The 26,674-nt window shown below is 40.6% G+C and overlaps 3 protein-coding genes and 2 long non-coding RNA genes across 6 annotated transcripts; 3 read left to right on the plus strand and 2 right to left on the minus strand.

Moving 5' to 3' along the window:
* The first annotated feature begins 201 nt into the window (after positions 1-201).
* Positions 202-7,435, plus strand: psmg1 (proteasome (prosome, macropain) assembly chaperone 1). The gene is made up of 7 exons (XM_035624755.2): positions 202-417; positions 992-1,095; positions 1,985-2,130; positions 4,489-4,551; positions 4,807-5,005; positions 6,094-6,224; positions 7,263-7,435. The coding sequence occupies exons 1-7, from the start codon at positions 299-301 to the stop codon at positions 7,338-7,340; spliced, it is 840 nt and encodes a 279-aa protein (XP_035480648.2). The 5' UTR covers positions 202-298; the 3' UTR covers positions 7,341-7,435.
* Positions 1,986-2,608, minus strand: LOC118300397. The gene is made up of 2 exons (XR_004790077.1): positions 2,550-2,608; positions 1,986-2,218 (listed from the first exon to the last, which is right to left on the minus strand). It is a non-coding gene; the product is annotated as an uncharacterized LOC118300397 (long non-coding RNA).
* Positions 7,436-7,580: 145 nt separating the features above from the next.
* Positions 7,581-14,836, plus strand: ccdc15 (coiled-coil domain containing 15). Its single transcript, XM_035624745.2, has 10 exons — positions 7,581-8,788; positions 9,289-9,438; positions 9,713-9,841; positions 10,980-11,096; positions 11,211-11,339; positions 11,874-11,996; positions 12,083-12,186; positions 12,608-12,808; positions 13,864-14,012; positions 14,133-14,836. The coding sequence occupies exons 1-10, from the start codon at positions 8,615-8,617 to the stop codon at positions 14,180-14,182; spliced, it is 1,326 nt and encodes a 441-aa protein (XP_035480638.2). The 5' UTR covers positions 7,581-8,614; the 3' UTR covers positions 14,183-14,836.
* On the minus strand, positions 12,626-15,787 carry LOC118300396. Its single transcript, XR_004790076.2, has 3 exons — positions 15,652-15,787; positions 15,244-15,412; positions 12,626-12,764 (listed from the first exon to the last, which is right to left on the minus strand). It is a non-coding gene; the product is annotated as an uncharacterized LOC118300396 (long non-coding RNA).
* Positions 15,453-25,702, plus strand: slc37a2 (solute carrier family 37 member 2). 2 transcript variants are annotated; one of them, XM_035624742.2, is made up of 18 exons: positions 15,453-16,008; positions 17,383-17,464; positions 17,791-17,881; positions 18,576-18,654; positions 18,749-18,884; positions 20,019-20,095; positions 21,260-21,426; positions 21,943-21,980; positions 22,060-22,203; positions 22,615-22,705; positions 22,836-22,898; positions 23,098-23,183; positions 23,324-23,372; positions 23,737-23,810; positions 23,938-24,016; positions 24,557-24,654; positions 24,828-24,892; positions 25,395-25,702. In XM_035624742.2, exons 1-18 carry the CDS (start codon positions 15,950-15,952, stop codon positions 25,408-25,410), a joined length of 1,494 nt encoding a protein of 497 aa, XP_035480635.1. In that variant the 5' UTR covers positions 15,453-15,949; the 3' UTR covers positions 25,411-25,702. The 2 variants fall into 2 exon arrangements, with proteins under 2 accessions (XP_035480635.1, XP_035480637.1); XM_035624744.1 differs by having other exon boundaries at positions 15,994-16,008; positions 17,383-17,471.
* The last annotated feature ends 972 nt before the right edge of the window (positions 25,703-26,674 follow it).

The following is a 26,674-nucleotide window of genomic DNA, read 5'->3' on the forward strand; positions in this document are numbered from 1 at the left end:
CTCAATGTTCTTTCTTTCTTTCTTTCTTTCTTTTTTTCTTTCTCTTATTTACTTTATTCTAGTAGTTCCTTGGCTTAGCTACACTGTCCTTTGTTCATCCCTATGATTTAAATTATCCACCCACAAGAAGTCATCACAGTTTTTATCTGATCGCATTTATTCTGAAGTACTCCGGGATTGGACTGTGGCTTTTATTCTGAAGGGACGTGACAGCCGGCGGAAGTAGCGGCTTACTGTCATGTCCGTAGCGCCGAGTCACTAGCCGAACTTTCGCTTTCCCCTGGAAAACCCGGTGAACATGGCGACGTTTTTCGGTGAAGTGTTGTCGGTGTATTCTCGCGCCGTGGAGGAAGACGACGAGGACCCCGAGCAAGACGAAGAAGACGAACAAATCCGCAGAGAGCTGGAGGAAAAGAGGTAAATAACGCTAGCCAGCTAGCTAGCTAGCATGGAGAGGCGGGGAAGAGATTAGTCAGAAAGCATGGAGTCATTACAACAGATTGAGCAGACACGTGAAATAAACTTGTGAAATAGTCTAAAACCAGTTGAGTTTGTAAGAGGTTCCCATCCTCGCAACACAGCTAGCATGACACATGAGGTTCACGTGACAAAATGGAAGATATTAGCGGTGTCAATGCTGCCACACACGGTTAGTTCTCAAACCGACAACAAGGTTACAAGCGCCTTGGCATTGATGACACAAGTCCCAATGACTGGAGGGATGAACACCGTCCATTCAAAAGACCCTTCCTCATTCGGTTTGTTGGTGGACGTGGAGCACTTGTGTTAAAATTGGGTTGATATCTGGTAATCTTTCTATGGATGGGGGGCTCGTCCTCGTGTCTCTTCTACCCTTCTAAGTGACTGCAGGTGGTTTTATCCTAAGTGGAGTTGAATATAAGAAGTTTATGATTGTACATTGTTTTCACTAAAACTACCCCCCCCCCCCCCCCCCCCCCCCCCTTCTCTCACCAACATCACCAATCATCAGGGAAGTTCATCTGCGCTGGAGCCCTGAAGTCTCAGAGTTGCTCAAGTCTGGAAACAAGTTGCCGTGTAGAGAGTTCATCCTCGCTGTGGGACACAACGCTGCCAGTAAGTGGCTCCTATATGGTTCCTTTACCAAGAAGGTGTCTGTCTAACTGGCACACTCAGTATTATTCCGGATCAAATTACTCTTTAATGATCCCTGTGTGGAAATTGGAACACAGAGTCCAATGAGGGCGGCTCTGTTTAGGAGTAATGCAGCAGATTCTTCCAAGAAATCATTTTATTTGGGCTTTTAAAGATGAAAAACTGTGAACTTTCAATATGCATATAATTTGTTTAGCGTAATCTCTAGAAAGCAATGCTTAAAAAAGAAAAAAATTTAAACTACACACACATAATATGAATTGACATTCAGATTATACACCTTAAACATTAATGATTAACAATGGATCATGTACATATGTGTAATGTGAAAGATGTCACTCATAGTGACAAGCCCGAGTAGAAGGATGTTTGGCACCGTTCATTGAACTGCCGACCTTTAGGTTAATTGTTGACCGGCTTCACTATTGATTATTTTCATTTTCAATAAATCTGCTGATCCTCAGTTTATCGCTCAGTTGATAAGATGCCAAATTGCTGGTTAAGTGTAAACAGTTTAAACAGTATTATAACAAATGTCAGAGAGAAGCAGAAAATCCTCATAGTTGAAAAGATGAACCCGATTAATGTCAGGCAATTATGTGAGAAAGAAATTATTTAATCAAGTATCAGTTCTAAATTATTGTAGTTACACTTTAACCGCTGTCCGTCTGCAGTGAGAAAAGGATATTTGAATGCAGCTTTGTCTTCAGATTATATGTAATTCAATGTCAAATGCAACAGTCTTCCATCAGATCAATCTTCCAAGTAAAAATGAACTAAGCAAAGAAAAAAAAAATCAGAGATTCACGTGTGAGTTGTTGTTGAATGCTGAGAGTATCTGTCTTCACAGAGTTTCTGTCAGTGTACGTTCTCACCTCTGCAAACTGGGACACATTGGGACATGCATCAGTGTGGAATGAGAGGAGCCGAGCTGTAACTGGGCAAAGCAGCGAAGAGTCGGCATGTGTTTTCTACAGACACAAGGAAAACCCAACAGTGAGTGACATACTGAGCAGAATAGCTGAGAACATCACTTCAGAATGTGTCTGCTGTTTTCATCAATCCCACAGAAAGCACCAGGCTGCTGTAGATGCAAAAGAAGAAAAGAAAAAATAAGTTTGTTGAACCCATTTTATGACAGCATCAATCAAATACTATATCAATCTCAAGGCTGCTCTGTCTCATTTTATAAATACCGTAATTTCCGGACTATAAGGCGCAACGGAGTTTAAGCCGCAGCAGCTAAATTTAATGATTTGTACATCAATAAGCCGCACTGGACTATAAACCGCAGGTGTTTTAATGGTTAATTACCATATGTAAGAGTTGGTTCTTGTCGGGAAAGAGATGGCTGCTTGAGGAAGCTCCCATTTAATAACATTTCAACAAACAAGTTGCATATTTGCATAACGTACTAAAACCACCAAAGTCCTCATCTTCAGTGTCGGAAACGAACAGGCTCAGGGTGGCTTCGTCAGCCACTCTCCTCTCTCCTTCGTTGTCGCTCTCAAAACCAACGAACTCCTCTTCGTCACTGTCGGAATCGAACCGCCTCTGAAGGGCCTCAGCTGAGCCTGTGGAGGCGTCCTCCTCTTCATCACGCAGCAGTCCGGCCTTTCGGAACCCGTTGGTGATTGTGGATGTTTTGACACTCCTCCACGCCATCAGGATCCACTCACAAACTTCAGCGAAAGTTGCTTTTCGCTGCTTTAACCGCGGACCGGTCATAGAGCCCGTAGAGTTAAAGTTGGTGGACTGTAACATGTTAGATTTAGGAGGTCCCCTAGTGGCCGTTAGCGGTAAAAATCCATAGATTAGCTGCACCGTTATATAAGGCACAGGGTCGAAAAATGGAGGAAAAAGGCGAGGCTTATAGTCCGAAAATTACGGTAGTCATGTCATGTGACTGATGTGTTACAGTAGCATTTGCACCATAGTGTATATCGAGAATAAAACATGAAGCCCCACTTCAGCTGTAAAAGTTGGAAAGTAGGCCATGGCGTACAGGATTAATGTGCCATGCCAATCCACAGCTCAGAGCTAAATCTAACCAGTCTGCTGTGTGCGGAAGTGTAAGTGGTTTCTATCAACCGCTGGTGTCGTTCGCACATGGTTTAATCAAGATAAACACAGTCAGCAGCCATGTGTGATCGCACTGTGCTGAGGAGGATGCTTCAGATTTATCACACGTTTCTGCTCTGGCTGCCTTTAGACACTGCAAAGATTTAATGAGCTGAGGGCGAAGGCTTTCACACAGTGTAACGCAGCTGTGGACAGCAGATACTGTAACAAGTCATTCATTGATCTGTAGGTTGCTGAATTTACATCAATTCCTATGGGTATATTTTGGCCTTTATGGAAAGTGGGCAGCAGAGAGGTGAAATGATAAAAGAGGGCAGGTATACTGGGATTAGAGTTTGTATGGTACAGAACTGCAATGATAAGTCAATACAGTTCAGTTATTTTTTCTTGGAGAGACTTAATTTATGATTTTAAGTGACATAAAAATGCTTACAATCTTCTAGCGCCACGTTCTCAAATTAAAGAATTTGCCCGTTTCCATCTTATGTCATAGTAAATTTAGTAAGATATTGCAATGGACATTTGATTTGATGTTACATAGAGCAGTGACTGAATGAAAATGATTATTGGGTGCTGCCTTAGTGTGGTATGCGTCTAATCCAACCTAGGCCCTCCTTGTTGGGTAGTGGTTGATTGAAATTTTGTATGTATGTATTAATTTAGAAATTAGATAGATAGATAGATACTTTATTGCAGATAAATTCTGGTGTTACAGCAGCAGGTATCACAAAACACACCTTACAAAATATACAATATATACAAAAACAACTTTATAAATATACGATTGCAAAAAATATAGAGAATAAGAAAAATTGTGCAGTATGTGCAATCGGTTACCAGTTATGTGCAAGAGAACATGGTAACATGAAGGTGCAATGTGTTATTATACCATAATTGTGGTGTAACTGTTTAGATTTCCCTTATTGACAGACTCACCAGATTGCCAGCTGAGTGACTTTGCTCCAGACATTTATATCCTCAGCACAACTCTCACTTGTTTGTGTCTCTTCTGCTTCGGGCGCTGCGCTGCACTTCATGAAAATCCCACAGAATTCTCACGAGAGAAATCAAACAAAACAAAACATTGGAGTGATGCTTGAGCTGTTTGTGACCCTCATGAAAACAAATCTCCTTGTGGCTTCTTTGTTTAACTTGTAATCCATCACTGTATCAGTCCTTCCTGTCTTTGAGCCACACTACCCAGACAGACGCCAGGATGTGTTTAATCCACAAATGTTGAATGAAATGTCTCTTGCATTCCTTTCCCTGAAGGTTATGATATGCCAAGTGACTTGCTACGTTGCAGAAGACCAGCTTTTCCAGTGGACAGAAAAGGTAAGGGTATGTTTATACAACTAAATCAAGCAGACTGCGCTGTCATTAAATAACATTGTTATGTAGAGAAGTTTGGAGCAGTTTGCACAGATAATTCGTCATATGTGAACATAATCAAGTGGCTACTTAGTTAACATTAGATATTTATCTGCTGGCCCACTTCAGCTGTCGTTTAGCACATAGTAAAATTTCAATGATCAAAACTAAAAAATGCAGATATTCTTCAGGGTTATTGTGTTTCTTTGTCTGTTGTAGGTTTTCGACTGTCTCCAGCACAGAGAGCTGAGTGTTACTGTGCTGTCAGATAGCTCTGTGGCTGATTACAAGACAGCGGACTATCTGTGCACCAGCTCTGCTCCCTTCCTGCGCTCTCTCCACACCGGTACCTTCAGTGGTCAGCCCGTCTGCCAGTCACTTGAGCAACCCAACATAATTACTGGGCTTCCAGCTGCAGGTATTTCCATTGTACACAAATCCAGGTGTCTCAACTTCTCAGACTCGCATTAGCTGGGGTCTTATTTCCTCTGTCTGCACTTTAGACAATTCAAAGCTGCACAGCTCATCTGTCATACTGTCGTGCTGCATGTTTAATAAAGTAATACCTCTGGAGATTAGAGATCACAGTCTCAATAAAACTTGCAAATTTGTCCACTTCTATCAAGACTCTCTTCACTCCAGGAGGACATTTCTTTCTATGAAGAGACATTTGTGACACATTGTGTCATGTGTGTTGTGGTAAATCAATATGTTACTAGTTGTAGCTGGTTGTCCAACGTAAATAAATTACCCAGCCTTCAAAAGAAAAAAAATAACTAGCATTTGATTAGATGTTAATGTTTTAACCACAAAGCAACCAATTAAAAAGAAATGTATACAAAAGTGACCCTGGATTATTGGACCGTGTTGATTCTGAGCTTCGTCGGCACCTTTCCAACTTTAATTACAAAAAACTTTTTGTGTTTCTTCTTAGTTTGTGAAGCAAGGTGTAAAAAGGCAAAAGGGCTCAGTGGACCTTCAGTTACACTCATCTTGAAAAGCCATTATACTGCAGACCTTCTTTTCACTTTGGTCATTGCTCTCTATGAATAAATGAAGCAAAGCACTGCAGCTCTACGGCAGTAGTAGTCGTTTTGACTATAAATTCAGTTTTGGCCAGGTTTGATTCTCTGCTCTTCCTGTTAGTGACCTTGAGCGAGACACTGAACCCCCAAATTTCTCCCGAAGTGTGTATATGGGGAAGAACTTTAAGTAGCTTTGGACAAAAGCATCTGCCAACTGAATGAATTGTGGCACCATAAGTCTCCTCTCCACTCACTGAGAACACAGCGTTGCATCCCGATGTAGTCATTTTAGTATTTGGGCACTGAAAGACATTGATGGTCCAAACAAACGTGTATAAAGAACTTGAACCTCGGTCACTGAGAATGTAGTTTACCAATGTCATGTCAAACTGTCCGGTTTTCATCAATTCAGTTTTTTGTTTTTTTTAAATGTGTAGTATTCATATAACATTGCATTCTTCTACTTTTGCTGTCTCATCAGTATTGAACCACTGCCAGGTCCAGCGCATCGCCACTGTTGTTTACCAGTGTTACAGTGATGTCATCGGCCCTGACTCCGTCTCCATGGAGACCTTCAAACCTGCACTAACCAAGCTCGCCAAGTCCATACAGGTGAGCCGCCTCTCTTTTTATGTGAGCAGACATTTGGAAGGTCAGAGTGGTTGAAAGGAGGAACGGACCACGACTCTTCCTTTATGTAACCCCATACAGTATGTTTATGTTGTGACAACCAGGTTTAAAGGTCCCATATTCTAGAAAGTTTTTTTTTATTATAAAGCAGTCTAGGTGCTAAATGAGTACTGTTAAAGTATCAAAGTGCTCAATCCCCGAGAAAAACAACTCAGCTTGTTTTCATATTTTTTTGATTTTAAGCATGCCGCTAGAACTTAATAACACTTGGCCTGAAAACCAGCTCTGTTATGGCTACAGTATGTGTGGACTGCAAACTTGTTTAGCCACAGCTAAGGGATGAAATCCACCGCCTGGAGTCGGTGCTCTGAAAAAAGGATAAGCTGCTTCATGGCTTTGTCTGTGTAGCATATTTCCAACATGATTTCCCCAAACACCCCGCCGTGCATGCAAACTCCACACAATCTGGCAGTGAGGGAAGGGTCTTGGGCAGATGGTCACCTTGCCACAGCCAGATGATGAAGTCCAATTCAGCCAAAGCATTTTCAGCGCTGACCATTTCCATTTACATGAAATGGTGGGCTCAAAAAGCTACCATAGTTGGCTCCAACCCCTTACCTGTGATTGGACTGGCTGTGCACTTAGAAAAACCTGTTTCCAAAGCTCCAGAGAATATTGAGAGATTTTAAACAAAGTGGTTTTTGAAACTTAAAACCACAAATATATCTTCTTGTGGATATTAAAACATCAAATAAAACATCAAAAAAGTGTAGAATAATGGGACATTTTTTAATGCTTTTTTAAAGTCTTTTAATTTGGCATGACGGAAAGTTCTAAATACTACAATACCAAAGAGTCTTGGCCACTGTTGCTATGGAGAAGAAGCCAGTTAGAGATGTCCACTTGAGTTTTACAGTTTGAACAAGGGCTTATTAAATAAGTATTAAAACATACCTGAAGAGTTTCCTTGTTATCCTGACTTTTAACATTTTATTCCATTTGCCCATTCCCTCTCCTCAGTTGAACTCTTCTCCGAACACAGACATCCTTCGCAAGATGGTCAAAACCACCGACATCCAGAGTAATCTTTATATCTGAAAATGGCCATGTTGCACACTGGGTGGTGCATTTAGATGATGTTTTCCTCCGATAAAATACTGTCTTTTTTTAAATAAAGTAATTAAGTAAACAAAGCTGTTGTTTCACTGTAAGTGGTTTAATAATTTATATTGGTGTCATTGCATCAATCCATCTCATTACTTTCTGGCGAGAGTGGAATTATAATTGGCATGTGCCATTTTGCTGTTCTAGTCTATGATTCATGAATGTATGCATTAACCAATGCAGTTTGCCCACATCCAACATACCTCTGTAAACCTCTACCATTATTCCAATACATGCTAAATTAATTACCTTCCCTACCTCATAGTCTAAGTTTTTCGATAAGATTTTCAGAAGATAAAATTTAAAGTCCTCGGCATTGATCAATCTCCTGTCATGTCCTCACATTAGAACACTATTGTCACATAAGTGACCTTACTGACTATTATATATTCTTCTTACCGTCAAAAGATCCATGTAAATATCCAAAACCAACAGTGAAAAAATTGATCCCGCCTGAATTGATGTCTTATTCGTCTGGGCTATAGAACTCCATTGATGTTGACAAAGTGTTAAAAACACATTGTCTAGACACACCATTAAATTGGGAGACATGCATTTTGAGTCAATCCCACAAACATCATCTTGTTTCTACATACTTACTGAAGCATAACGTGTATCAGTCTGTGTCAGAAAATAGTTCCCAACAAAATCATTATCGCAGCTTCATTTAACACCATCTGCTGCTGTGAGCAATATTTGATTGTTGTCTCCAGTCGATATGGTGTTTTTATTTATTTATGGGTGAATGGCTTGGTTGGCTTCTCTCAGCTTTGTTGGCTTGTGTTTAACTTTTACTTACCTACGTGTGTCTATTTTTACTTTTCATGCTCTGTGCATAATAATCATAGGACTATTTTTTTTCCCTTATTTTTGCTGTATGCCCATATCTGCCTCTCCAAACATTATCACTGCTACTCATGTGTTATGCGCAATGTCTCCTCCTGTCCTGGTGGGGGCAGTAATGCGACAATGAGCTGCTTGGGAAAACGACGGAAAGTAAAAGAAGTCGAAGTGAGCGAAACTCAAACATGCCTGTTCATATTTACTGCGTTTAAACAAACAGCGGGATTTTATGAATGTTATTTTCAGTTTCTTTTACTTTAAATGGTTATGTAATAGCTTGCATTAGACAGTCAACCGAACCGAGAAGATAGTATAGCCGCCGTCATTAGAGGCACTTTCCTTTAGCCTGGTTAGCTAGGCTAGTTATGAGTGCTAGCCGCGTTATGGCTGCGACCAACGGCAGAAACAAGGCTTCCGTCAGCCGTACAAGGGAGCACCGATCCTCCGGGGCCAACAAAGTGCTGGCGGAGAGGAACCCTGCTGTGGTGGCAGTGGGAGCCTGGGTGGAGGACGGTCAGGACTTCCCGGAGCACCCGTCGGTAAGTATGGGACTTACCGCTAATGACTATTGTAGCTAACTTGTTGCCAGGCAACTCAGAGAGCGTTACTGGAGATGACCAGAGAGTCTGCAGGTTTTAGGAGATGCGAGGCGCTTTCATCTGTTTAACCCGTGTTTTTTGTTGAAATTAGCTTTTCTTGGTGGCAGTTTCACACATTAAAACTCAACGATATTTAATGCAATGTGTAAAAAAAAAAAAAAGTAGTGAAAGTTTGGCACTTTGTTGAAAGATTAACAAATTAAGTGATTAATTGTTAATCAAAATATTTGTTGATTTTCTATCATTCGACTAATGGATGAATTGACTGATGTTTGTTGCAGCTCTAATCACCGATATAAAGCAGATGAAATTGAGAAGAGTCATTTTTCTGTAGCTGATTTCTGAATCATGTCAAGTTCAAAATTATGTTTGTAAGGAATTTGAACGAACCGACAAAAAGTAACTAAGACAATAACAATCCTCCCAATGTCTCGGTTTAGGCTCTTGCTTTGATAACCGAGGAGCTCCAGGCAGAGAGGAGGAGGGAGAATGAAGAGAGCCTGCGACGATTTCAAGATGAAGTGCGCCAACGTGTGCAACAGCAAGCCCAAGTCTTCAAGAAGAGCCAGCAGCATCTGACTGAACCAATGGTGAAGATGAAATTATTTTTGACTGATATTTATGAGCTCATATTAAGTAAAACAAAATTAAGAGGGCTGACAGTTATTATTTTGATGAACTTATTAAACTTTTAGTCTGGATCAGAAATTGCAGATTACAACCACCAGTCAAAAACATAAAGGTATTCAGTTTAAATTGATGTGAAGCAGAAAAATGGGACAAATCCTCACAATCCTCAATTATTGGTTAGTGTTGACCCAGAGTAAAGATAACCTCATTGTAAAACTGTGTTTTCATGTCCAGATGAAACCTGACAGGAGAATCCCACATACAAGGCATCGAGTCTGGACCCAGCATGTGCCTGCTGGTGAGAGGATGATGTCTGCGGGAGTTGCTACACGACAGAGGGTGATGGAGGGGAGCTCTTGGGAGGTGAGAGGGTATTACATCGTATCACCACCCTAGAGCATGAGTGAATAATTGAAGTTTTAGCAAAGTAAAGTCCTATTTTGTTTCCTGTTTTGGTGCGTGCGTCTCCCAGAAGAAACTAATGAATTGATACTTGGTTTTATCAACTTAATCCCGTTTTTCCCCTTCCACAAATTGCAATTGTAACTAGTTGTTACAAATTCACTTTGGAAAGTTTTTTTTGTAGCAGAGATAAACAATATGGCTAATATCAATATCACAATATACAGTAAATGGCCAAATGCATATTTGCACATGCCTTTGTGATATTTTTCCCTTTGTGGCCATAGTTTGGGGAAGCGCTTTTGTAACCATGACAGTGACCCCGTGCACAATGTCAGGTCCTCAGGTAAATGGTTTTCCCCAGTTTGATGTAAAAGAACTTGACTTGGCAGCACAAAGCCCTGACCCCAACCCCATCCAGCACCTCTGGGATGAACTAGAATGCTGACTGTCAACTAGGCCTTATCACCCAACATCACTCTCTGACCTCACTGGTGCTCTGGTGTCTGGATGGGAGCAAATACTCACAGCAAGATTAAAGGTTGTGTTGCAGAGATACTTAAAATTTAAGGACGATAAAATTAGCTTTCACAATAAAGGAGTCCTTTTTTTGCCTGAAAAATAATTGCAGAAATTGCCACTCAGGTATGATATACAAGATATACGGTATCTGAGGTCATTAGAAACAGTGTCTCCATTGCATCATTTGTCCACCAGAGAGCGCACTACACCACTTGGCAATGATTTTAAATAACCAAACTCAAGAGATATTTATCGAAACATTTGTCTGAATTAATTTTAACAACTGCATATCAGTTGATGGTCAGATGTCTTAATCTCATAACATAGCTACATTGTTATTAGCTGCCTAGGGACCTAGACTGAGGCCTCTGTTCAGCTGAGGTGCATGCCGCAGTTCTCAAACATTCCCTTTCATCCCCCTTGTAATCTACAGTCAGCCATATGTGGTCCTTTTTTTCTACAGTACAGAGAGTATGTTGTTGGTAGTGAGAATGATTGCATTGTTTCCGTGTGTGAGTGATTAAAATAATGTGACAGTGATTCATCTGGAGGCTGATTTATTTCCATGAGTTTCCAGTCCAGTGAAGGCATGAGGCAGGTGAGACTCCGGCTGGCTGCCTGTCGGATGAGCCCTCGTGGGGAAACGATGTCAGATCTTCCTGGAGGCAAATGGAATTTTTCTCCAACCAGACATGTGAGTTGCAGTGACTCCCACTTGTTCCTCTTTTTAAAATGTACAGTTCCTGTAATTGTGTGCGTTGTTGCACATTCAGAATCTATAAAAATAATTTTCCTCTGCTTTCAACAGAAAGCCGATTATCATGTGCTGAGAGGAGAGCAGAAAGTGGAAGAGGAGGAGGAGGATGTTCAGAGAGAGGAGGAGGGAGATGATCATTTCTTCACCAGTCGCCATGAATGTCCCCTTGTTCAGCAGAAGGTTAATGAATCCCCCTCTTGGTCATGTCAAGCAAAACTAGCCTTGATGATTATCATTTCATTATAGTTGCACTGTTTTGTTAAGTAGATGTAATGAATAAGAATAAATCATTCGGCTATAAACAGGAAATGGAGACTAAACAGATAATAATAATTTTTGTCTATCACACTGAGCTGTCATCAGACAGTTTGCCTAGAACGCACAGCATCTTCTCAGGGTCAGATTTCATAGTTCAAAATATAATAGTCTTCATACTGTAAGCATACTGCTGGATGCTCAACTTAATTAACTCTTTCTAGCAGCAGTCGTGTTAATGTCCATGGAAGATAAACTCATAAATCAACTCATAATTTAGCAAACACTACTTAAATGGAGGCAACATATTTACGCTGATAAAGTGGGGAGCTTGAAAATATACCTTTTTTTTTGCTTTCAATTTCAATAAGCGATGTTGGGAGCTTGGTGCATTCTTAATAATTTGAGCTGGTCATCAGTCAAAACCTACTGACTCTGTTCTGACTGTGTGTGTTTCAGGTGAGTGGACGCGTGTTGTGGGACACTGACAAATCACAGCCGGATCCTGATTTCGATTCCAGGCTCAGAGTCCCACAGGTCCTGTGGCCTCTGACTGACCAAGAGGAGCTGAGAAGAAGACAGGTAGACATCAGACATGAACCTTTGATATTACTTGTGCAAACTCTGTCAAAGCAAATGTTGCAGATAGCATGCTTCTCTCTCTTCAGCGTCAGTCTCAGTTCCTGATGCAGCGCCGTCAGTTCATGAACACAGAGAGAGAGCAAGTGAAGGACAACAAACAGCACAGGAAACACCTGAAGAGAACCGCACGGTAACCACACTGCCGCATTTCCGTCTGTATCTCTTCCTCTTATTTTGTGATCGTTGTTAGTGATTCAGTGGCCAAACTTTGTGTGAGTATGAAACAACAACCCTCTGTAGCTTCGAAAGATGGCATCTGAATGTTTTTATGAGAACAGCAGCTAGAATTCAGCTCAGTTTGATTCATTTTCGATGAAAAACAGAGGTGATGGGAATTACTCAGTATTTGGCCAAAATATGGTCCAATACTATGTTTCTGTGTAGCGATTTCACCTATCTCGAAGCTGCACCTAGAGCACCAAATTCAGCCATATTTCCCTACATCCTGAACATACAGACTACCTACAACCCTGGCATATGAATACAAATGATGACATGTGATGGTTCAGCCTCAGTGAGAATCTCCTCTCAGACTTGCCTTCCCCTTAAAGGATCAAAGCCGAGAAGGAGCAGATTCGTCTGGAGGAAGAGAGAAAGTTGGAGAGAGCACGGCAGCTCACGGAGGCCAAACTTAGCCTGGAGGAAAGAGAGCTGCTGATTCTGGAACGACTGAAGCTTGAAGAGGAGGAGGAGGAGAGAGCTGCGGAGCTGCAGAGGAGAAAAAAAGAGGAAAATCACAAAGTGGCTACAAGGTAATTAATGGAGATTAAACTTAAACATGTGTCATAACTGCCATTATGTACATACAAAATATGATCAGACAGAATCTAACCAGGTAGAAGTTGTTATAGTGTCAAAATAGCACTTCTTTTATCAGATTTGATTTGCAACATCTCTCTGGAAAATGTGAAATTTAGTGCTTTAAAGCGCTGTAGTTATTTAAACTGGTGCGGACTAAAGTGGACTGAGACCCTCTGAGAATGTTGGTCTCGGTCGACTTTCATGTGGACTCAGGAAGTTTGTTTGTGGTGTGGCAACAAAACACACCAGTCACATTTAGTGATGTTGGCAGGGATCTATAAGTTTGAAACCTATTAAATCCATCTGCTGATCACAAACTGTCAAGACAGCCCACTAGATATGTAGGTTATACAAGATTATTTGGAAATCATGGTAACAGGTATGAGTATCAGGAAGAGCGTGGGGTTTTACCCTAAAGATCCAAGTTGTGTTGAGTTTGTGTCCTACCAATGTTTGTTCCCCAATAGAGAGGGAGTGAAAATACTGAAATGTAGCAATCAATAGTAAATATTCTGTTTGTATTGAGAAAAAAAAAATTCTTTGTCCCGTTTCTTTGTGTTTGTCACTATTTATTAATAGTATAACATATGAGGACATGTTGCATTTTGGCAGATTATTAAAGCTCATACTCTATTTTTGTTATCTGTTAGTGAACACCTGACAAGGAAGATAAACCCATATGATTCAGATTAGTGCAACATAAGTTGCTATCAGCTACAAAATTATATTTTCCTGTGTGGGTCCATGTAGCCTTGATGATGCAGGATCATTTAATCAAAACTGTCCAATCTATTCGACACCGGTCTCTTTGTATCATTTCATGTGTACTCTTGGTTTTGTTTGGGGGGAAAAAGGCAGTATGAACACTTAAAATACATGTAGAATTAATTTTCTTGCCCAAGACCAAACAGACCAAACTAAATGTACATCCCAAAAAAACGTATAATGTAAAGGCTTCACAAAGTTGAAGCTTCCATGATAAACGGGCTGATTCAAATCTCTGCAGGTTCATTGAGGCTCTGAAAGCTCAGATGAAGGAGAGACTGTCACAGGAGAAACCGGAGCCCCCTCCTCTCTGCTGCTGTGCGTCCTCTTTCTGGGACTCCCACCCCGACACTTGTGCTAACAACTGTGTCTTCCACAACAACCCCAGAGGTACCCACTGCACACGTCACCTGCCTCACTGTCAATACACACTACCACCGAGCTTCGGTGAAACTATACATGAAAATAAAAATAAATAAAAACACTTTTGTCTCATTGTCTCTTCCACAGCGTATGCCCAAGCGTTACATTCGACAATGTGGAGTTTGGATCTACGGTAAAGGAAGCTGGTGAGCTGCAGTGGACAATATCCTCGGGCTGCAGACTGAAATACTAGCAAGAAAAACAAATGATAGATGGATTGCCATGAAATTTCAAAGGGGACATTCATGTTTTCCACAAGTTGAATACAAATTTTCACTTATAATTTGAAATATCTAACATCTATAAGATGAATTGTTGCACAACCTGCCTTATTATATTCCCATCAGCCTTAGGTGAACTTGGTGTTTAGTGGTGTTTATCAAATGCTGGCATGATTACTCATTAATCTAAGACTTTGAACCTGGTAAAAATAATTCCTGTTAAACATCTGCATGTTAGCATTAGCAACATGTTAGTATGTTGATATTGATGTAAAAGATTTGGACCAAAGAACCATTGTTCCCAAGTACAAGAGCCACTAGCAGGGCTGTAGACCCTTTTTCATATACAGCCTCACAGAAATGTAGTTGTAGTTTATTGATAATTAGGGTTCAGATACTAAGCATACACTATGTGCAATTAGTTAAGGTCAGTTCACATGATTAGTAAAGCATCAGGGAAGTTGTTTGAATGTGTGTTTGAGGATTAGCTGTTTTTATTGTGTGGAGTTTATAAGAATCTGTCATGTTAATTTAAAATTTTAAATAAACTAAATGATGTGATCTTTTTAATTAATTCTTCATAGGAACAATTTTTGAAGTATATGATTCTGTTAACACCTGCTGGTTTTTGAAGGTTTTAAAGTTTTACAAGCTACTATGTTATACTGTTATATGTTTCTGTATGAAACACATTTTATTTTCTATAATTGCATAACGTTACTGTCACGTTTTTTTGAAAGTCATTTGAAATTTCAATTGTCATATGATTGCTAATGTGGAGTCTGTTAAGTTTTGTCATGGGTTGAAACTATGTATTTATTAGTGTTTATCATCTCTTTACATGACTGCTCGTTCCCGAGACACAACCAACGCGTAGAGTGCGCGTACACAGCGGGGAAGTGGTTCAGGAATGAAAAGACCTTTTTCGGCGCTTTAGAAAAGTGTTTTCCCAAAAAATTGAACTAACATAAACTAACATATTCACATGGTCACGACCGACTGTGTTTATGGAAACATCTGCCGCCCTGGTCCTCCAGACCCGCGGTGGTTTGGTTCCACCGCTCCAGACCTCAGCTGTTTCCGGTCCGTCGTCACAACAGAGGCGGAGGTCACGTGTCCACCGGGAGCCTCCGTTTGGAAAATCGTCTGGTAGAATAAGACTTTTTTTTTTTTAAATTCTAAATATAATTATCGTTTTCTATTATTAACGGACGGTCTTTTTTTTTTTTTTTATAGCCGGACGCGTGTTATGGAGGAAGGCTGCTTCTCCGGCGCGGTGCATATATAAACTCATCCGTACAGTATGGAGACCTACTGGACGTTCACGGACTTTGTCTCGCAGGCTAAACGGCTGCTGCTTTATTCTTCTAGCACCTAACGCATACTCATCGCCGCCGAGCTGTTGTGTTCGTGTCCGACATCGAGGCCAGTTTTCGGTACGCGTCTCTTTGTGGGCCGGTGTCTTCTGTCGGAACCGGTTGCCGAGCAGCTGGTTGGTTCCGCCTGTGCCACCGTAGCGACTCAGTAACAAACAGTCCCGCGGTGCCCGAGGCTCACTCACACGTCGAGGACATGTCTGGAACCAAGTCGTGAGCGTCGCTGTGCTTTTTATTTATTTATCTTTTTCTTTCTTTTTTTAAACTTTGTCAACGGGCCGGTTCGTTGCACGTTTTTCCTACGAAGATGAAATCGCCTCTGGCTCCCGGCATCCGACTTATCACATCGTTCTCCCGAGACAGTTGGTAAGTTTCCATTACCGTCCGCTCCCACTGTTCCTCGGCTCGCGGCTCCTCCTGGTCGCTTATCTCGCTGCTGTGAATGTTTAGCCGGACCGCGTCGATGATCAACACACTGTGTGGATCGGTAATGGGGCTTCGTCTCATTGTGACCCGGTCGCCTCTATCTCAAGACGTGTTGTCATCTCGTTACTCCTGCTCGTCTCCGCCCGATCGTCTCCGTTGGGGCTTTGCTATGAGAATTAACTGCCACGCCAGAAAAAGTCATTTCAGGGCTTCCTCCTCTTTAATCTGTAGTGAGTCGATGAGGTTATCGATATGTTGAGCATTTAAGGAATTTGCCAAGACACGAGGCACTTTGTTTTAATAACATCTCATCTCAGTGGCCGTCCTGTGCTGGTGTGGTTAATATCATTTACACCAGTTAAAATAAACATACATTGAGGAAAAGGTGTAGCTTACTAAGTGAATGTAAAGACAATGTCACCATTACAACAAAGTCTGACTGGGGGTTATAAGGTCATTATTGTTTTTATTACTAGTTAATCTGCTGATTGTCAATTTAACAATGTAATCGTTTTGGTTTATGAAGCATCAGTGAATGACGGTGAATGTTCCCATTGTACTTCCCCAGAGCCCGGTCGGATGCCCTCACATTGACTTTTGTTTTTTTCAACCCACAGTCAAAAGCCAAAGATTATTAATTTGGAGCCGTAACATTTTCCATTCATTTTTCTCTCGCGAAGTAGATTAATCAACTGTCGAAATAGTTCTAGAAATGACCTTTCTATCAATCGACTGTGTTGATCATTATTAATGATGACAAGACTGACATTTTTTTTTTTGCAGACACCAATTATGTAATGTACCTGGACTCTTACACATCGGCTCACTTGTTATTCCTTCCATAGTCCATTCACTGTGTTCCAGCAGTCTGATTGTTGCAAAAAGAATCAGAAGTATACTCGATATACTAGTGTGTGTGCTTTAGAAGGATGAGTAGCCTGTGTTAATTGAAACTCCTTCTCACGGTGTCATGCCACATCTCCGGGATGTGTGATGAGAAACACATAATGTGGAGCCAACGGAGGCTGAAGCTCATGAAGTACCATTAAAATGAATGATGTTATTACACTCATGTACCAGCGTATGGTGCAGATATCAGGTGTATGATTAAACATTTTACCAGTATTTATTAAGGTGATACTGTTACTCTGCCTGTGTGGGCACAATTGATCCATGACATCCTTGCAGTGTCCGTGTTGTTCATGTTTTACAAATAGAAAATAGTTTTGTAAGTAGTCATTACAAAGCTATAAATTCTAATTTATGTAATACTATTTTTGCCAACACATCTGTATTTCTGTCTGTCTTTTACAGGTATCGCACTTTCATTCTTTTCCTCACCTTCCTCTTCTACACAGCCTACCATCTGTCACGGAAACCCATCAGCATTGTTAAGGTGAATGGTACGATTCAAAAAGATAATGTTCTGGAGCATACATGTCTCTTCTTATCCAATGCAATTGAACTGAATGTAATCAAAAACAAGCGTGTCGTCGATAGCATAAGATTGCTTTGCACAGGCTTATGATATTAAATAGTCATGCACCATCATAATTTAAATCCATTAGATTCAAGGTTATGGTCTGTAGTAAATAGTCTTAAATCTTGCAGCTGCTATGATATGATACTTTAAGGTTTCACAATGGACCTATCTAATCTCCTGAAAATCAATGAAATATACATTTACCAATAACTTCAATGTTTTTTCTCTCTGATACTCAGAGTGAACTGCATAGAAACTGTTCAATAGTCATTCGGCCTGCAGACCTTAACGTAACCAACAATGCTACCTGGTGTGACTGGGAGCCTTTTGGTAAGTACTCAACTTATTTTTTATGTATTGTTAACTTCACTGGTGAGCTGACGTTAGAGACGAGGCAGTTTATATTGATGTATCTTATGATGGCAAATCTGTTATTTTTCAGTGTTGCTTACAGGTAAATGAAAATAGAATTCAGAAGATGTTATGCATATCAGGAAATGAGGTATTGTTGATGAAATTTCCTCCAGTCACCCGCTGTTCAGGGTCCTGCTCAACCCAAAGACCAGTTAGATCTTTATTCAGGTTGAAGCTGGGCGGAGCTGTGCTGTGGATGTTGATTCATTCCTTATTAATTCAGCCATTAATGTGAGGATTAATCTCCTGTTTTAAAACGACATAAGTCCAAAATTACACTCCATTAGATTGAAGTCATGTAAGCAATTTTTGTGCCCATGTACCTGACAACTTTTGTGCCCATGTACTAAACCAAAGTCCAGTCTCTGTATCCTGACCCAACACTCCATTTTGGGGATTATTTTTCATTGAATATATTTACTCTTTATTTTTTTGGGGTATTAAGGTATCTGTGTCTGCTAATTCAGACACTGGGTCTCCCATCACTGCACAACCTTTATTCCTGGTTTAATTTCCTAGCCTGACCCTTCTTTTCTGCAGAAACAACTTTCTGTGTTGTTGAGTGGGGAACTAAAGAAAAGTTAATATTTTTCATGTGTCATCTCTGTAGACCAAGACAACTACCAGACACTGTTTGGCATCTTGGATAATTGTTTCCTGGTTACCTACGCCATCGGCATGTTTTTCAGGTTTGTATGCGCTGTTGTTTGAGGTTTGTGTTATATGGTTTTCTCACGTGTGTTTGTGTTACATAAGGTCATTATCATTTTGTTGTGTACACAGTGGGATATTTGGAGAGCGCCTGCCTCTGCGGTACTACCTGAGTGTTGGGATGCTGATGAGCGGCTTGTTCACATGTCTGTTTGGCCTCGGCTTCTACTGGAACATCCACTCATTATGGTACTACGCCTGCATACAGGTAAACATCCAACGCCACCAACATCTGGGCTTTCTTTTGTACCTTAGTGGGATTGTAGGCAACTTGTTGATGGGATGGCCTGTTCTGTTCTGGTTATGATCAGTATGAGAGTTATGATTTCTACATGAGGGCAGTCATATTGCCATGATCGCTGTAGTGTGTATGTCTGTAGTTTGAATAAAGGAGATAGAACTCTCATAAAACTTAGTTGGACAATCACCATCAACCCCAGCAGAACATTGGATTTAACCAAGTTGTAGACAATATATTAATTTAGTTTTGGTTAAATGAAGTCCCATAAACAACTCCTCAACTCCTCAAACACTAACCCGGTTTTGTTGCTCACTCGACTCTGTAGGAAATGAACGTGTGTGTGCACACTTTTTGTTTCACTTCAGTTTTTGTTTCGTGTCCCTTTGACCAGTCATAACCGCACCCACACGCTGATATTCAGAGTTTACTGCTGCTTTGACATCATGATGGGAATCAAGCTCAGACACATCTCCTTTCACAATCAGATTTTAGTCTCATAAGAGCTGGATTACCAGTCAACAACTGAAAAGTAAGAAAGTCATTTTAGGAGTGTGAAATGAGCTTCATACCATTACATTACCTGTCCCAGTCATCAAATTCCACAAATGAAATCACTACCTATGGGAAACTTTAAATGGAAATATTTCTCATGCTTTAAATAATTATTTGTTACACTTGCACCCGTTAGATCCATAATTAGTTTGGAAGAAAAAATTCTGAAAAGGAGAGTGAAAAGCACAGACATGTAACGATCAAGGAGTCACTTATTTATTGCATTAATTAACAAGTTACAGGTATGATCACTGTGAGCTCTGTGGGTCAGTACAGACCTCATTCATCATCTTTTCCCCTTAAAATGTCAGGATATCCCATGGTGGCTTACTCAGGCTTTACTCACACATGACATGACTCCCAGCTGCATCAAATGACTGCAGGAATGCCTCTGGACTTATATAGGTTCTGTGAAGGAATGTTAACATGCGCTGTGCACTGGTCTCTCCCCACCCTGATCTGTATTTCAAGTTTGTACCAGAGTCATGTGGCTTCGATTCTGTAAGTTAACACGGGCTGGTTTCTCCCTCTGTCTGCTTCACTCTACAGGTCATGAACGGGCTGGTGCAGACCACCGGTTGGCCGGCGGTGGTGGCCTGTGTCGGCAACTGGTTTGGAAAGGGGAAGTGAGTACAGGGGGCGCAGACCTGCTGACTATTCAGTATTAAGATTCCTTTTTTTTGTAGCTGACTAACAAAGCACATGCATATTGGTCACGTTTTCAAAAGCACAGTGAAAACTCAGACCAGCCGCTCCTAATCCACATCTTAAACTGCCCCTTGAATATGTGTGGAAGCTCCAAAACTGGTTAAACTGGTTCTTTACAAAGTAGAACGAGCACGTCGTTGGAAGAAAAAAAAACCTCATGAGAACACATGAACAGTCCCACACTAATCTGAATAGGTCCCATCCTTTTCAGTGGCTGGTAGACCACCATGGATTATCTTTACGTGCAAAAGAAACCAGGTAACCCAGTGAAATCAGATTAAGACGTTTACATACATTACTGTATAAATGTTTTATAGGAAGCCGGTCAGGAAAAATATAAATATGTCATTCTGAGATTCAAATTATCCTAAAATTGTGGTCATTTATCATTAATTACTTTAAGCGTGAAAGGAATAAAGGAATAGTTCAGGAGTTTACCACTGTCACCAAAACAGTCTTAAGGTAAACAGCGGAAATACAGTGTTCACGCCACAAAGTTATCCACCCCAGAATGTGTGCATGTGATTGCCCGTCACAGTGCCTTGTCAGATGATGTCACATTGCCAGATGACAGATTCAACGTCTTGGCAGAACAACATGACGTCATTTGGACAACAGCCCCTCGTTACCACTGTATGTTGCTTGTCAAGAAATTGTTCCACCATTGAATGCCTCAATTTAGAATTACGTCCTGTAAGAAAATGTCATTTGAGTTTGCGTATAAATTAAACAAAGGAGATGCACAGTGTTTATTGTTATCTCTCGAGGTGTTGGTAGGTGTATTGTTGAAATTGGACAGAGCCAATCTAGTTGTTTTCCTACTGCCTCATGCTAAGTTAGTTTAACTTGCCTGTGGTATGAATCTTAATAACATTATGTAAAACTGATAGTCATATTTCTCAAAAGGCTGAACTGCTTCTTTAACACGGCCGATTTACTAATTAAGAGAACAGATGAAGACTTTCCTCCAAATATATTACAGTAGAATACAAAAATGTTTAAGAGCTTTTAAGAATATAAAACCGTAGAAACCCATTTAATTCTAATTCACCTTCTCTGTGTGCTTGTGTTTGGATCTTCAGACGTGGGTTCATCATGGGCGTGTGGAACTCGCACACCTCAGTGGGAAACATCCTTGGCTCCCTCATCGCAGGAGTCTTCGTCGATTCCGCGTGGGGAATGTCCTTCATTGTCCCGGGGCTCATCATCGCCTCCACTGGCATCCTGTGCTTCTTCTTCCTGGTTGAGAGTAAGTCACTGTTCATACACACACACACACACACACACGCACGCACGCACGCACGCACGCACGCACGCACGCACGCACGCACGCACGCACGCACGCACGCACGCACGCACGCACGCACGCACGCACGCACGCACGCACGCACGCACGCACGCACGCACGCACGCACACACACACACACACACACACACACACACACAAAGTTACTCATCTTGCTATGGTGCGTTCAATATGTGCTGTACATGTCTGTAAATTATGCAACACAACACAGAGCAGTCAATGGAGTTTTAATATCAGCAGAGAGAGAAAAGTATTTAAAAAAATGATAATTGGCCCAAAGACAGAAAAAATATTAGGGGTCTTATATTTATTATTGATTGATTTATTGATTAATTTACTTAATTGTTTTGATTAATCAAATATAGTAACCCCATCATCAACCCTGAATGTTGAATTTAAGTTCTCAGCTGTTCGAAAACAACATTTCTGACTCCAATCTTCTCTTTTATCCTTGTTCAGAACCTGAAGACGTTAACTGCACTCCTCCTCAGCACCATGTGAGTTAAATCTGAAACATTAATTTTTCCAAATTAAAATCAAAACGAGACCGCCTGACCTCATACCTGTGTGTTTAAGAGTGATCAAGATAGTGGTGAAGTGGAACCTCTCCTGCAGAACTCACCGCGAATAAGCAACGGAGCCATATCAAGTGAGCCTTCCAGTGAGGTGGTGGAGGATCCCACTGAGGCCATTAGCTTCTGTGGAGCTCTCAGTATACCTGTGAGTAACAACAGCTGTTTTTATCCATAGTAATGTCTGGTGTGTTTGATTTGGTTGGAGGTTGGCCCGCTCTGGTGGTTGTATCGGAAACTACTTGGTGCCATCATGATTTTAGTGGCCCTAAAGGGGCAGTAAGTGATTTTAACCCTACACACTTTTTGTAAAAATCAAGGAATATTTCCTCACGGTCCACTAGCTGTGGTCTAAGTGGTCTGTCCACAAAAGGATCTGCCTGATTCAGCTCAGTTTGTAACGATCGATAAATCACATACGTTCACATATGTTACATCTACTCTGCAGCAGTCAATCAGAGCAGACTCAACATGAAGACGTCCCATCCTAACACGTTTAACGTTGGAGACGGGAAAACAAAATCCAAAGGTTTTCATGTTATGTTTGTGTCTCACACAGGGAGTGATGGAGTTCTCGCTCTGTCTGCTGTTTGCCAAACTGGTCAGCTACACTTTCCTGTACTGGCTCCCTCTCTACATTTCAAATGTTGGTCAGTTGCTTCGTTTTTTTGTCCACTGACAAAATGATACGATCATTTCACACATGTAATTTACTTTCATCCACATCATTTGAAGTCATTTTTAAAGTCAACAAAGTTTTTGTTTTTCCTTTTTTTTTAGCACATTTTGATGCAAAAGAGGCCGGAGATATGTCGACACTCTTTGATGTAGGAGGAATTGTGGGTAAGATTTGAGCCTTGACGGATCAGACATTTCATAGATTTCCTTTCCCAACATGTTTCTGATGCAAGTAGGATAGGAAATACTTTACATGTTACATATACAATGGCATCATGTCTTGGAAGCATAGTTATTAGTTTCTGTTGAATCTCTGCAGTGCCAGGAACGATATAACGTGACTGAGTATGTCTCGTGTCCACAGGAGGCATTATGGCAGGGCTTGTGTCGGACTACACCGGTGGAAGAGCGACAACTTGCTGCGTGATGTTAATTGGTGCTGCCCCCATGGTGAGTGTCACCTCATAGAAAAAATTATAGTTATAATAATAATTTCTAACCTATCATAGTTTTTTTGTATTAGTAATTGTTATCGGGGAAACATTAGATCGAATGTGTGATGTCTTCTGATTGTTTTGTTCATGTTCCAGCTTTTCCTCTATAATTACATTGGACAAAGGAGCCTTGGTACTACAATTGGTGAGACCTCTTTACTGTTGTTGTTGTTGTTGTTGTTGTTGTTGTTTTCTTCTTTTCTGACTCATTTAAGCATCTTTACATGATGCCCTGTCAACGGCAAACATGGTTGACTTTAATGTTCATTCAGCTGTCTGACAGATAACTGTTAGAGTGAAAAAGTGTTAAAGACGAAACTGGAAAAAAGAGGTAGACAGTCAAACAGTATTAAAGCTTTATAGATACACACCCCTGCATATTGTCTTCATATTGTAACATGCCGTCTGATATTTACTCAAAGCTTTTTTTGAAGTCTATCCACATTGTGATTGAAATGAACATCCTTTAGCCTTTTTTTTTTTACTGTGAGCTGTTTTTCCACATGTAGCTATGCTGCTGGTGTGTGGAGGCCTGGTGAACGGACCGTACGCACTCATCACTACTGCTGTATCTGCTGACCTGGTAAGACCTGATGCATCATGGGAAACCCTCCGTTTTACCTCCCTACCATCTGTTAATATAATGTATAATGACACAACATGAATTAACAACACTGTGTCTATTAACCGGATCTATTTATTTGCAACAGGGAACACACGAGAGTCTGAGAGGAAACTCCAGGGCCTTGTCAACAGTGACGGCAATTATTGACGGGACCGGTTCAGTGGGTAAGTGTTCAACATTTTAATCTTGATTTTCTACATTCCATAGGTCTTTTAATGCTCCTCTGGTAATTATTAGTAATATTAGTATTAGTCAACAATTAATCAAATCAACAGACTTGTTTGTTCCCCTCACCTCTGTGGTGTTTAAGCTTCTTTTAGCTCATTGCTGTGGTTTTATGACCCACAAACGCTCGGCCTTATTTCCAGGTTTCATATTTCTTAATTGTGTGAACCTATGTTTTAGTGCTGCAGAAACTACTATATTCAATTCACCTTTGTGAAATAGACACTAACTCAAATTGCAGCGTCTGTGAGAGTGAAGGAGCCAAAATTCACCACTTAACATTTAGATTAAAATACTAAGACATGAAAAACGCTTTCTGTTTTCTATTTTCCTCAATTCTTTTGCATTCATCATTTTACTTTTTCAATGTTCATGTTTTGGAGGTGAGAACACTTCAGAACATTTTAAAAGCCTGAAAGGTTAAAGGTTTTCCATGTGACGTAAGGGTGAACGGTGTGGTGTTGGTGTGTTCTCTGCAGGAGCTGCACTGGGTCCTCTGTTAGCAGGTCTGATCTCTCCCACTGGCTGGAACAACGTCTTCTACATGCTCATCTCTGCTGACATCCTGGCCTGTCTGGTGAGAAACACCACTTACATCACCTTTTAGTCACTTAGAGCAAAGACTGAACATTTGCTTGTTATCATTGCTGCTTATTCAAGCCATTTTTTTGAATTGTTTAGACAGGTGATGCTCCCGTTGTTGTGCGACGACACCCTGACTGACACATTGTTGTTTTTGTTTGTCTTCAGTTTTTGTCCAGGCTCGTTTACAAGGAAGCTCAGGGTTGGTGCGGACGTGTTCCCCGAGTCCGAGGGTCAGTATCCCCAACAGCTGTATTTTTTGCCGCAAAATTTGGCGTTTAGTATAAAGCAACTGTTGCTGTGTTTTTGAAACTTTACTTTTATTTATATTCATATCAATTGAGATTATCACAGGCCTATTTCACAATTGGCCACGATAGCAAAACACTACAAAAACTTTAAATCGGTCAGTGAGGAAAACATACATGAAAAACCCAGGCTAAGAAAAGAAACAACAATTCTGAGTGTGACGAAAGATGTTATTTGTGTTGTGTTTGTGTTAAATAGTATACATCACAACTCACCCACACCACCCGCTTCTGACAAGAAGCCACATTCAGCAGCAGAGAAAATGTGCATATAGCACCATTTTAAACAAGAAATAAAATAAGGATATTGATTGAACAACAAACTGCAGCTCCTCTGAACAAACAGCGACATCATATAAAGAGGGCTGTTGCATTTTGATTTCTAAAAGCAATTGTTCCTTTTTACCAATTCAAATTTTTATTGCAGGTTCAAAGAAATCTGAACTGCTCACGCAAGCAAACCAGGAACCAAACACACAAAGGAGGGAAACAATGTTTACACTGATCTCACTGCACAGTGGACGACCTCTCTCCGACGTGGTGGAATGGAAACGGAGCCTCAGGTGGAAGATTGGAGGCACTGAACAGACGATTGAAGCCTTCATCTTATTGTACAACAGCAAGAAATTTGTCTTAATAGACACAGAGGTTTTTATATGACTAATCTTCTAATACTTATTTGATTGTTTTCATATTATTTTATCATTAAAGTGTATATACTGTGCCTTTTCTTAATTTTGTCTTTTGCTGTCTTCTTGCCTACTGCATCCTCAAAACACTCATCATTAGAGGTAAAATGATATTTCACACAGTCTGCTGCTGCCGCCAGATTGGATATTTTATACGTTATTTACCAGGTCACGGGACATTTTCTGCAATGGAAGTACTTTCACTTTTTGTACATTTACTTGAATATATGTCCATAAATTTATGAAAATACATTTTCATTGCCAGTCCTCCAACTTTTTAATAGTGTGGTGTTCGTACTGATATTGAAATAAAGGATCTGAATTTTTTCTCCGCCACAACAAAACCTGAAGGTCCAACAGGAACCCGGTCAGAAAGACTGGTGAAAAAATAATATAAAACTTTTTCCCCTACAATTTGATATCACCGTTTGCCTCGTTAAAAAGAGAGGAGGCCAAAACACAGAGCACGCATCTTCTGTTTAATGAAAGTAAATATGAATAGTCGATTAAGGTCTCTGGGGTTAAGAGGCAAACACAAACGATTCCCTGAGACTCCCTGAGACTTCAACCTATATGGCGCACTTACATCAGTAAAAACTTCACTTTACTCTGAACTTTCAAAAGTAATTGCTGTGACATATATCATTAAAATTATAGTGCTTTTATTTGAAGAAAAAAAACTTCATGATTTTTTTTAAGCTCAGAATTCCGTACCACTGCAAAAAAAAATTCCCTAAACTAAAATATACGAAGGTCACTCAAAACAGAAATGAATGTAACAAAGGTAAATGAATTAACCAAACAACGACCAAGAGCAGTTACACCTTGACTTGAGGTCTGAAGGGCAGTTTCATGAGAGTCTGAGTTAAACAGACAAAGTAAAGAGAAGCCCCAGCAGCTGAGTCTCCGGCGGGCTGGACCAGCAGAGGTCAACGCTTTCTCTCCGGATCAAAAGAAGTCTGGTGTTAGTCCGTCCTTTTTCTTATTGTCAACAAATCCCATGAAAACAACCCACACG

The sequence above is a fragment of the Scophthalmus maximus genome, chromosome 2 (assembly GCF_022379125.1).
Source record: "Scophthalmus maximus strain ysfricsl-2021 chromosome 2, ASM2237912v1, whole genome shotgun sequence".
NCBI classification, from domain to species: domain Eukaryota; kingdom Metazoa; phylum Chordata; class Actinopteri; order Pleuronectiformes; family Scophthalmidae; genus Scophthalmus; species Scophthalmus maximus.